This window comes from Xiphophorus hellerii, chromosome 23, assembly GCF_003331165.1.
Source record: "Xiphophorus hellerii strain 12219 chromosome 23, Xiphophorus_hellerii-4.1, whole genome shotgun sequence".
Classification (NCBI taxonomy): domain Eukaryota; kingdom Metazoa; phylum Chordata; class Actinopteri; order Cyprinodontiformes; family Poeciliidae; genus Xiphophorus; species Xiphophorus hellerii.
The window spans coordinates 9140164-9151244 of record NC_045694.1 but is presented as its reverse complement, the minus strand read 5'-3'; the positions used below and the strand labels follow the sequence as shown (position 1 = coordinate 9151244).

General features: G+C 38.4%; 3 protein-coding genes and 1 non-coding gene across 6 annotated transcripts; 2 read left to right on the top strand and 2 right to left on the bottom strand.

Moving 5' to 3' along the window:
- Positions 1 to 46: 46 nt before the first annotated feature.
- pttg1 (PTTG1 regulator of sister chromatid separation, securin) lies at positions 47 to 3845 on the top strand. 2 transcript variants are annotated; one of them, XM_032554555.1, is made up of 6 exons: positions 47 to 193; positions 1784 to 1876; positions 1953 to 2089; positions 2160 to 2241; positions 2417 to 2572; positions 3715 to 3845. In XM_032554555.1, exons 2-6 carry the CDS (start codon positions 1789 to 1791, stop codon positions 3789 to 3791), a joined length of 540 nt encoding a protein of 179 aa, XP_032410446.1. In that variant the 5' UTR covers positions 47 to 193; positions 1784 to 1788; the 3' UTR covers positions 3792 to 3845. The 2 variants fall into 2 exon arrangements, with proteins under 2 accessions (XP_032410446.1, XP_032410447.1); XM_032554556.1 differs by lacking the exon at positions 47 to 193 and adding an exon at positions 200 to 1501 and having other exon boundaries at positions 1734 to 1876.
- A 99-nt stretch (positions 3846 to 3944) lies between these two features.
- Positions 3945 to 7190, top strand: sowahd (sosondowah ankyrin repeat domain family d). Of its 2 annotated transcripts, XM_032554554.1 has the most exons (3): positions 3945 to 4142; positions 4280 to 4619; positions 5130 to 7190. In XM_032554554.1, the coding sequence occupies exons 1-3, from the start codon at positions 4094 to 4096 to the stop codon at positions 5794 to 5796; spliced, it is 1056 nt and encodes a 351-aa protein (XP_032410445.1). In that variant the 5' UTR covers positions 3945 to 4093; the 3' UTR covers positions 5797 to 7190. The 2 variants fall into 2 exon arrangements, with proteins under 2 accessions (XP_032410445.1, XP_032410444.1); XM_032554553.1 differs by having other exon boundaries at positions 3945 to 4619; positions 5133 to 7190.
- A 734-nt stretch (positions 7191 to 7924) lies between these two features.
- On the bottom strand, positions 7925 to 10829 carry rpl39 (ribosomal protein L39). Its single transcript, XM_032555772.1, has 3 exons — positions 10704 to 10829; positions 10326 to 10429; positions 7925 to 8101 (listed from the first exon to the last, which is right to left on the bottom strand). Exons 1-3 carry the CDS (start codon positions 10704 to 10706, stop codon positions 8053 to 8055), a joined length of 156 nt encoding a protein of 51 aa, XP_032411663.1. The 5' UTR covers positions 10707 to 10829; the 3' UTR covers positions 7925 to 8052.
- Positions 8207 to 8343, bottom strand: LOC116715051 (small nucleolar RNA SNORA69). Its single transcript, XR_004338174.1, has one exon. It is a non-coding gene; the product is annotated as a small nucleolar RNA SNORA69 (small nucleolar RNA).
- Positions 10830 to 11081: the final 252 nt, after the last annotated feature.

Below are 11081 nucleotides of genomic sequence, written 5' to 3'. Positions count from 1 at the left end.
GAAACCATAGAAACGCCTTTTTAGTCACGTGCCGGAGATTGACCAATAGGAAGGACGCATCGTATTTAAAGTGAAGCGGTGGCTGTTGGAAGCTACACTACAGTTTTGTACCACAACAAGCTGGCAACGAGGAGAGGATTAACGACAAAGAAGGAAACACAAACAGCGTCTCTTGAAACTCGGCGTCAAAAAGGTGGGTGATAACTTTTCGTTGTTCTTATTACTTTCTGCATAGTGTTCTTTTGAATTGCTTCAAGCTTGTAACCTGTCCATTTAGTTATCAGTAACGTGAGCTAACAGAAGCTAACGGTCATCTTGGTGTTGGTCAGCGGTTAAATCAACGGACACTTTAACTGAAATATTTAAACTGAAACTACTCTAAGTGTGATGCACCTAATCGATGTAAACGTGTATTTGGGTAAACAATGCGGCGCTTCTCAACTCTTGCACTTTCAGCAGGTAATTCTATATTCATGTGTATCATGGTAACTTATAACTCATTTACTTTATCAGAAAACTTTAAATACAATAACTACTCTTAAAAAACACTGATGAAGCTGTATTCAAGCATACTAATGGAAAATTCAGTGGGAGGAAAACCTGTGGAAAAACTACACTGCCAAAAGTACCAATACTTGGTGGAAGGATCTAGGTAACACTTTTTGACTGGCCAGAAACTTTATGTATCATCAGTCTTCAATAGCTACTATTCTGCGACTTTTGGAAACATCCCTTTTTCTACACACCTAATGACTGGCTGTTTACCAGGCTATTGCAGAGCTGAGTGACTGCTGATGAGGGAATTTGATTCAGGTGTGTTGAAGAAGAGATGACTCTACAAGTAAAAGGTTAATTTGTTGTTTAAGGTAATTTATTTTTTTAAGTCTGAGTTCTGAATGTTTTAAAGTGTCAAAGATTTGCAGTCAAGTAGCTTGGTTTAAGAGAATTGTCCTATTATCTGGACTTAAAAAAAGACATTAAATGGGTGTTTCAATTTGTAACTGGTAATAAGTTTCCACTAAATGGTAGAACTATTATCATATTAAATTTCATGGCTTCAAGTGCTGGAATATGTTTAGTTGCTTGTGAACCATAATGGATGAAACTTCAATCAACTTTTTTTATTTTTTTTAAAGGCACTCATCAAAAGATGATGACTGGTGTCTATAATTTTAAAGTAATTTGAACTGCCTTGCTGCTGAAATGTGCTATACAAATAAACTTGACTATCTGGACTAATGCTTCAATTTTGTTTTGTAGAATTAAACTGATTAAATGTTTGGCCCTAGGATGTTTTCATTGGGGTAAAAATTGTTTTCAAGAGCCCTATTGCATTTTTTATTTTTTTTCTAAATAAACGTTACTATCTAGGGGCTGAGGGTAGCTGCCTTTTTCTGTGACTTTGAGCTCAGCTTTATACCTTGCTACATTAACTGGGAGCTGTTCTTGCAGGCAGAGTGTGTTGGCTGACAGTCCTTGACCTTTTTAATATTAAAAATAATCTTCTAGGGCAGGGGTGTCGAACTCCAGTCCTCAAGGGCCTGGTGTCCTGCAACCTTTAGATGTGCCTCTGCTGCACCACTCCTGAATAGAATAATTAGGTCATTAAGGCTCTGGAGAACTGATCTACACAAGGAGGTAATTAAGCAATTTCATTCCAGTGTTTTGTACTTGTGGCACATCTAAAAACTGCAGGACAGCAGCCCTCGAGGACTGGAGTTTGACACCTGTGTTCTAGGGTGTCTGTAGTTTTCTGCAGAAACTAATGCATAACTGTTTCCAGATACAATGGCAAGCATAATCTTTGCAGAGCAGGAAAATGCACAACTTCATGGATCTTCACAGAATTTGCGCCGGCGACTTAAATCTGTTCCAGGTATTCAACTTTTTTTTTTTTTTCTCTTATCCCTCAACCCTTGCAAGAATACATTAACTTTTGTTTCCACAACCAGAGAAACTAAAGTCTCCTATGATGGCCAAAACGATGGCCACACCGCTCTCATCTGGCCGCAAGGCTTTTGGTGTGGTGGGCAACAGGATTTCAACACCAGCCGTCAAAACGCAGGAGAAGAAACTCGTAAAACCACAGGTTGGAGATCTAACTTCAGTCTTTCTTCTCTTTAATTCAGTGTTCAAAAGCTTGTTTTTGTTCCCACTAGGAAACAAAAGCGACTCCGACTCCTCAGACCAAAGTGGAGGAATATCCAGAAGTTGAGCAGTTTATCCCTTATGACCCATTAGGTGAACCAATCAATATCTCAACTTAATGCTGCCAAATAATTAGGAATTACTTTTTTAACTTTACACTTGAGTTTGTTTTTTAAGGCTTGCAGGCAAATGTTCCTTCATCCTAGAGTTGTCATGGTTTTATCTGAAGCACTTGACCACAATGTTTTCTTGAATTGCTTTATTTCAGACTTTCAGAGGTACAGTGTACCTGAAGATCTGATTCCTCTTAGCTGCATGGCTCTGTCTGGGTTGGCTTGCTTTCCACACAGACGTCCTGATCTGGATGAGGAAAAGATGGAAGAGCTCCCATACCTTTCCCCTGTGGAAATGCCAGAGTGTCCAGGTATGAACTCGGTGGTGGTAGATTTCTGAAGTGTATCACTATTGACACATTTCAAATCAAAATGTCTGACTCAGATTTACATTTCAGATGCCTTAGAGACATTGACTGTTTGAAAACTCCTCAGTAATTAAAACTCTTTACTCTTCCTAGTACAGATGGTTTAATCTTACATTACCGTTTCCAGTTTATATTGAAATCTCTTAAGCCAGTTTTGTCACAGCACCTTAAAACGGGATATTGCAAACAAAATTTACAAATTGTGAAACAATATATCATTTCGCATAAAAATGTGAATCTTATGAAAAAATTTTCAGTAAAACTGTTTTGAAATGGCTAATGGTGTTTTCCAAACATCTGTCTTTAGCTCCCATTTTTATTTTTCATTAATGCGACTGAATTTAAAATGCATTTATACGGCATCCTCCAATAAAGCTGTTTTTTTTTTTTTTTTTTTTTTTTAAGCCTTTATTGAAGTCTCATTGTAGTAACACTGGTGGTCATTGGTACAGTAGGTGGTGTAAATATAGAAAGTCACTTGATAAAAGTACTTGACAATCAGGCTAGATGAAAGGTCTTTTTCAGGAAATGGTTTTTCCTTTCACAGATAGTGGGGGGGGGGGAAAAACTCGCACCATCTTATGTTTAAAAACATGGTGGCTTATATTACATGCATGATTAATCCTGTCTGGACTCTACATGTTCTGCATTGGGGTTTCTAATAACCTGCAGGTCACTGGACTAATATTACAGTTTGTGACTCTGAGTTTTTCAAATCAGGAGAAAAATGCACTGTGGCAAAAACTCTGGCTAATTTACCAACGTATTTAAAACATTTTAAATGATGCCACAATTATGCAGAATGTCCATCTGTAGAACAGTTTTAAAGCTCTTAGTCATAATCAGTATTTATGATGCTGGGGTTAACTCAAATGTTACTGCAGTGAAAATCTTTTTATAAAATGTATTTCTGTTCAGACAGTGATTTGGTAAGGTAACTGTTGGGCTCAGATGTAAAATTTTGGACTCTACTTTAAAAGTAGGGTGGTATTATTTTAATGCATGCTTGCGTTTAAATTAATTATAGCCGTTTGCGTCTGGAGCACATGTAGGCATATCATTAACCCGACTGTCTCTGTTTTCAGCCGACTACACGGAGCTGACCGAGTTTCTTCAAACTATTGATGAGCTTACTGAACTTCCTTCAGAACCTGAGTTTTGACGCATTTATTAATGCTCTGTATTTTTGTCTCTAATAAAGTTGTTTTACCACGTTCTCATTGGCTGCAGTTTCTTTTTTTTTTGGTAAGGCTGTGAAAGTATCAGGGGAATAAACTGAGTGTTACTTCCTGCTTTAAAGTCCACCCGTGGTCACATGTGAGGGATTCTTGCTGTTGGGTTTTGTCAGAGATTAGAATGAACTTTGTCTCTGTTCCTCTTTACAAAGGAAAGCAGGATCTCCGGTTTTGTCTCGTTTTGAACTTTATCAACTAAAAGTATGCATCTGGTTGGGTTATAATTAAAATGGAGAGGTGTGCTTTTATGGACAATCTTGCGTTTGGTGGCAGGACAGGTGAGTTAATACTGGTGTGATTGACACTAAATGGCTGCTAGAAAGGGGAAGTGTTATGACTTTTGAAAACAAAACTTCCTTATGGGTATATTCTGCCCACTTTATTTTAAATGCATTTTTTCCCCCTCTCGACACAGGAAATGAGGGAAATTATTGGCGTTTATTATCGGAGACATCTTCAGGGTGTAGTCTAAAGGAAGTAGCCTGGGAGCTGCAGTCAGGCAGGCGGTATGTATTGCAGCGGCTTCGGAACCAGCTGCCCCCGAACAGACTCCCAGACAGGGCTCCATTGTGGAGCGGCTGTCTCGGTATGGCATGCAGGTCATGCCCGGAGCCTCCCCGCGTAGGTCGAGGCTGCAGAGGCAGCAAGAAGTCACCGACGGCTGCGCTCCAGAGAGAGGAGTCCGTCCCGCTGGTTCTGCGTAGAAAGTACCTGAAGGAGCTTCTCCTGAGCCGGGCTTCCAGCAGCGGAGTGGGGTACTAACATTTACTAAGCTTTTGAGAAATATGTGCTGCGCTGTACTTGAGTAATTTTATTAAGTATCGCTACTCTTGAGTAAAAGTTCTGGATTCTGTCAACTGAACACGTTTTAGCCAAACATTCACAAGACACAGACCTGCAGATTGTTGGTTTCAAACGTTTATACAAAAATTTCCACTTTACGTTTTGGTTCGTGTATGTAATTTTTAAATTAAATGCATACCAAATTATCAAATACTTGTTTTAGTCGTGACTTATTGAAGGGCTACTTTTAACGTGAGTAAAAATATGTTGTAGTGCTACGCTGAATACAATTTTTGGATACTCTGCCCACTGATGTTAACTTCACTGGGGAAAAACATGATTTTTTTTTTTTCTTTCAATTATTGAAAGAAACTGATTTAGAAAAAATGTTGCCTGATATGAATTGTCATTTTCGCCCTTAAAATACCAAAATTTGGTAGCGGTGATACTTTTACTCTTTAATTTGTGGGTCGTCTGTGCAGCAGCGGGTTGCTGCAGAGCCTCTCCCCGGACCAGGAGGACTCGGACTGGGCTCTGTATCCCATGGAGCACGCCTGGATGCTCCTGGCGGTAGAGGGGAACTACGAAACCATCCTGGACTTCATCTCCGAGGACCCGCAGCTGCTGACCCGGCGGGACTTCATCAGCGGATACTCGGTGCTGCATTGGCTGGCCAAGCGGGGACAGGACGAGATCCTGCTGAAGCTGCTGCGGTTCGCGGAGCGTGCGGGCTTTGCGGTGAATGTGAACCTGCGGGGCAGCGGCGGGCTGACCCCGCTGCACGTCGCCAGCATGCAGGGCCAGTTCGCGGTCGTCAAGCTGCTGGTCGGGGCTTTCGGCGCCAACGTGGACGCGATGGACTACAACGGGAAGCGGCCGTGGCAGTACCTGCGGGAGGACGCCCCGGTGGAGATGAAGGAGCTGCTGGGCACCTGGGACGAGGAGCACAGCTGCGGCTGTGCGCAAAACTTCAACAAGAACGTCAACAACAACTGCGCTGGCGCAGTGAGCGTGGCCGCATGCGATGAGGCGGATGGCGAAGAAACTGAAGAAGTGAGTTACTTTGACAAAGCCAAGAGAGGCAGCTGGAGGTTCGAGTCTCTAAGGAAGCTGAAATCCTCCTTTTCATTTGTTAGAAGCAAAACTTGAGACTATGCTGTACTTTAAAGGGGAAGTGTTCTGTAAAATCAACCTATTTTAAGGTTTACATCATGTTATAATGTTACTCTCATCAAAAACCTACCTGGAGTGTTTTGAGAAACCATTTAATCTCCATGGCAACCACTCAGCTGTGGAAAACACCTGTGTGGACCTAGCCCCGCCTTTGAGATGCAGCTCCACCTCAGTTTTCAAGTTTCTTTCTCCCAGAGAACCCTCTGTCTGCTCCTTCAGACTAGCCAGCAGCAATTAGCAAACACCTGGTAGAACTAAGCATCTGCTGAGCTCCTTATATGAGCTACTTCTCAAAGCAACAGTAAAGGTGTTGTTAAAGGGGCAGTATGATGTCAAATCAATTATTCTGAGCTTTATTTCATGTTCCCTCATCAAAAACATAACTGGAGTGTTGCTTTGATCCTTTAATCTCCATGGCAAACATTTAGCTGCACAAAACGCCTGGTTGGACTTAGCTCCACCTTTGAGGACGTAGCTCCTCGTCAGAGCTGCAGGTTCCAAGCTTCCACCTCAGAGTAACCCTCCCCACCCACCACTGCCTCACTCAGCTCCTTCAGACTAGCCAGCAGCAATTGGCAAACACCTGATAGAACTAGTTCAATGAGCTACTTCTCAGTTTCTTAAAGAGACAGAGGCCTAATTTTAAGACGTTACGTTACGAAGTCAAATAACTTGTCATTTGACTTGTACATGATTTTTTAAAAACGGAAGATAAGGCCATTATCAGATAATGGCACCATGTGCCTGGAATATACGTATTGTCCCTTTAAAATATGTAAACATGCATGTTTTGGTAATTGCATCTCTTCAAACATGTAATTACCTTTTGGCGAGAAGTTTTTTGTTTTTCCTCTGAATGATCTTTAGCTAATAGAAAAACCAAATCAAATTTAAAATTTCTACTGATTCATTGTGTTTATGAGCAAAAATCAAATGTATGTTTTTATTTACAGCTGTCAGATTGGAAAGTCCAATTACCAAATCATGCACAATGTGCAGTCAATTAAAATTTACATTATGGATCTGCTTTTACAGTAAGTTAAATGTGCTGTAAGTTTGCTTCTAATTGTCCTTAAAATGTGACGAAAACTTGCATGTTGTAACAATTTCACAATTTCCTTGCTGCTTTCTCAAACCCTTGAAATAAAAGTGTGACAGACTTACTCAATGACATTTCTTGGTCATGCCATTTAAAGTCAGCAGGTTTTATCAAAACAAAACAGGAAATGCTTGTAAACATCCAACTGGATCTAATGGGTTTCTGTCGTTTCTCCACACTGGGCACCAACACTTTTTATCTGCTGCTAAATTAAGCAAATTGAATAACTGCTGTTGTGTCAAATTTTAAATAAATGCAAACTTTAAATTAATAGTAACTTGTTTTTTTATGGGTCTTAGTGTTAGTGTTTTATATTCTAAATAAACGCCTCAAAGCATCAAATGCTATGAATAGGTTTGCAAAAATCACTGCAAAATAAAAATCTTAAAAGGATTTTTGGTTGAGTTTCTAGTGCAAATATCTTGGTACACTTGAAATAAGTCTTAGCAACTTACAAATAGGAGCTTGTTTTAAAGAATAAAAAAAAGTACTAGCTCAACTTGAAGATTTCACTAATAAATGTTTTTAAGCAAAATAATCTGCCAATGAAACTTGAGCTTTTATCAATAAGAAATTAGACTTCAACTAAGACCTAACACCTTGCTAAAAAGTTGCTTCCAAGTTAATTTTTCTCTTCAAGAAAACTTATTTGTGCTAGAAATAACTCCACTAACATTTACCAAGTCGCTGCCATGTTGGGTAAAAACAGTTTCACCTTCTTCAAGTTATATTCCAAATATTTAATGAAAGATTGAGTCAAATGGGAACGTATTTTAAGAACATTGTGACTTCCAAAGCTGCCTTGTGCAGTTACCAACAAAATAATTTTTATAATTATAATCTTTATCACAATACTGCCACAAAATGCCAGTTTTTAGTCCACATCACCCACCTTTAAATGCAACTGTTCAATAATTTCTTCTACTTTTACTCCTGTCACTAGAAATCATTTTCCCCACAAACTAACTTCTGATATAGTTGAGACAAAAAAACAAAAAAAACATCTGCATTTCAAATCTGACTTTTTATTGCCAAACACGAAGAAAGCCAGAGTATCTGTACAAAACGAACTCTGCTCCAGATGACGCAGCTCCCTCCAGACATCTGGGGGTCGGGACAAACGGCCTCCATGTTTACAGGCCGAGCTTCGTCCTCCTCCAGTGTCTCCTCTTGGAGTTGTACCTGAAAACAAGACGAAGGAAAAGTTCAGTTGAATGTTTACATGTTCTTAGCGCTGCTTCAACTCCCCATAACATCATTATGTTATGAAAACATTATTAAAACATTAATTATTTGTCCTGCAGCTGCAGTTTCCTCATCACCAGAGAGGTGAGGAAGAAGAGAGCCACAGGAGGAAGATGCTCTCAGCAGGGTTAATGACAGCACTCTACTGATGATGAGTGCTGCATTTGCAGACCTGCTTTAAATTATAGACTCCACATTTTCCTTCTATCCATTAGTCTGTCAGATATCACTAAAACTTTAATATAAATAAATCAGGAAAACAGAAATGGAGACCAAAATTAAGACTAATGGTCAGCAACTGAGCAACATCGACTTTTTAAAAAAATTATAAAATAATTTCAGGTAAATACGAATCAAATAAGGACAACATGCATTCAGTGTTGTCAGATTGAGCAAGTTTCTACACAATTGGGCTGATTTTGAACATTTAGCTAAAAAGGAAAAAAAAAAAAACAGTTTTTGGGTGTATTATTAAATTTTATGCTGCTTTTAATAGGTTTTAAAGTGTTCAGAATAATTTTCTTAAATAATGTGTGGCAGAAAAGCACAAAACTTTTAATAAAATGCTGCATTTTTTAACTTTTCTCAATAATTATGTCTGTTCAATCAGAATCTGTTGAATGTGACTATCAATGATCATAATGGTCATTGGTTAATCAAAAGTCACTATGTGGTATTGTTGTAAAACAAATTACTATTTAAAAGGTCAGAGCCATGAAAACACAAGTCTATTTGTGTTCAGAGAGTCGAGTCCCAATTGGATCTGGCTCTGGTCAGAATCTAATCTGATGCTCACAACATGAATGTTGTCAGAGGTTGAGATTTGGGCTGGGTTTTTTTGTTTTGGGGATTTTTTGGTCTGGAAGCTGTCAGAACTGGAAACCCTGCACACAATCACCAGAAAGTGAGCCGAATGATAACTGGACAGCAGAAAGTTTTACTAGATGCTCCACTTTTGAGCGATGCTAACCGACCAGACGCCGCTGATGTGAGTCGTTTGACGGAAAACAATAGGTCAGTTCTTCACATAGATTGCTGAACTTAGGTGTGTAAGCAAAGTGAATTTGACAAACTCTTTATGCAGGAAAAAAAATCTCACTTTTAGAAAAAATAAAAATAATGTCATTTCTGTTCAATGTCTGTACAAATCTGCAACCAAAACCTAACTTTGTGGCTTTGGAGGAATAAGAAAAAACATAAAAAACTGAATTATGCATCCAAACTCTTCAGTAAATGAATTGTATTTGTACTTTCACGTTGCCTTTGGTAAATAGAAATGTATTTTTGTCCTACCAAATGTGATTGAGATATTGTACACACACAAGTCAGTATTTTGTGAAGTTGTGATACTATATCAACATAGTCAACATGTAAATTTGAATGAAGTCAATCTTCATGTTACACTACCAAACAAACTAATACATATTCATTTTTACAGTTAAAATTATCTTGGTGCTGCCATTTAAGCTTCCTTATCTCTGCTCTTACAGGAACAGAAAATCTGCCAAGAAAAATAACCGCAGCTCCTGGATTGGCTGCTTTTTAAATGCTAGCCAATAGCATGCCACACAACAATGCATGTAGATTCAGCTTCAATTTTTTTTTAATATTTCTCATAAGCTCTATCAAAAATACTAGAAATACGCAAATGTTTGCCAAATAATTTAGTCATGTTCCACAGAAAACTCTAAGTATACTGAACCAGAAATATGCAGGAGTCCACTGCCTTTGGATCATTTATTTTTGTAAAATGTCTTTAGGTTACATGTTTTGTGAGCCGTATTCTAATAACAAAATTGAATAAATTTATGTAAAGAGTACACTACTTAATCCAACATTGACACAGTTATACATTGGAAAGTTCTCATTCCATGGGTTCCTGAGATCACCGTTAATCATTTATGTCCACATTGCTGTAATGAGCCGCTTGTACACAGGCACAATAATATTTAACATTATTAAAGCTGTTGGTGTAGATTATTTTCAGGTTGGTACACTATTAAAAACTCAGTTTACGCTGCTTTAAGCAGAGTATTTTACTTTCAGACACTAGATCTAGACGCATTAAGCAATGCTGTGTAGATTAAATAATCCTTTTTGCTCTTTAAGAGTGAAGTTTTATGTTTATAAAGCTGCAGCATCAGAAACATGAGAAACTCACCTGATCTTGTTGCCAGTTTTCATTCTGATCCACTGAGGAATCGGCCGGTTCTGTTTCTGCTTCTTGGCCAGAAAGCGCTTGATCCTAAAAGTCTTGTGGGACGACTGGAAAATGTAACAGAACCCAGTCAGTAACAGGTTTGTATCTAAAGTTTGTACTTCACGTCCTTATGATGAATACGTTTCACATTACCCAGGGAAAGCTCGGAGCTAGCATACCTAGCACCGTATTTAGTAGTTAATTTAACCATGTTAACTGCGTATTTTTTCACAACATACGGACACTTTATTTACCAATACAATATATATTATTCATTTCGAGTAACAGTTATGGATTAAAAGCTTTGTCAGGGTGGATGTTTAATGATTTTATATTTACCATTTTCTCCACAATCCTTTTCCCACTATGGCGGTGGTCGAAGAGAAAGAAGGACGTGACGTAAGCAACTTTAAGCAGTGAGCCTCCTGGAAGCAGCGACACAAAGCGGCCACTGGAGGAAATGCAGGCAGTTTTTATGGCAATTCATAACTTTCGCCACAAATGACAAAAAAATGACTGTTTTCAAAATGAAAAGGCAATTCATAAATGTTGACTATTGCATTTTTTACACTAATAGTCTTAGAAATATTTTTCGGGTTTTTTTTTTTTTCCTTTTTATGTAAAAGTTTCATGATTTTCTTTATTTTAAAACCTAAAAACAAGACCAGAATTTTCTTTCATTAAAAGAAATGGAAAACAAAAATTGTATGGTAGGCT

What these genes read in the sequence shown, in the direction of transcription:
- pttg1 (XM_032554555.1), top strand. Translation starts at nt 1,789, where the DNA reads ATGGCAAGCATAATCTTTGCAGAGCAGGAAAATGCACAACTTCATGGA. An exon ending in GCGACTTAAATCTGTTCCAG is followed by an intron (nt 1,877 to 1,952) that starts GTATTCAACTTT and finishes TTCCACAACCAG; the next exon opens with AGAAACTAAAGTCTCCTATG. An exon ending in AGAAACTCGTAAAACCACAG is followed by an intron (nt 2,090 to 2,159) that starts GTTGGAGATCTA and finishes TGTTCCCACTAG; the next exon opens with GAAACAAAAGCGACTCCGAC.
- sowahd (XM_032554553.1), top strand. Translation starts at nt 4,198, where the DNA reads ATGACTTTTGAAAACAAAACTTCCTTATGGGTATATTCTGCCCACTTT. An exon ending in GCTTCCAGCAGCGGAGTGGG is followed by an intron (nt 4,620 to 5,132) that starts GTACTAACATTT and finishes TCTGTGCAGCAG; the next exon opens with CGGGTTGCTGCAGAGCCTCT.
- rpl39 (XM_032555772.1), bottom strand. An exon ending in AAAACTGGCAACAAGATCAG is followed by an intron (nt 8,102 to 10,325) that starts GTGAGTTTCTCA and finishes TCTTGTTTTCAG; the next exon opens with GTACAACTCCAAGAGGAGAC.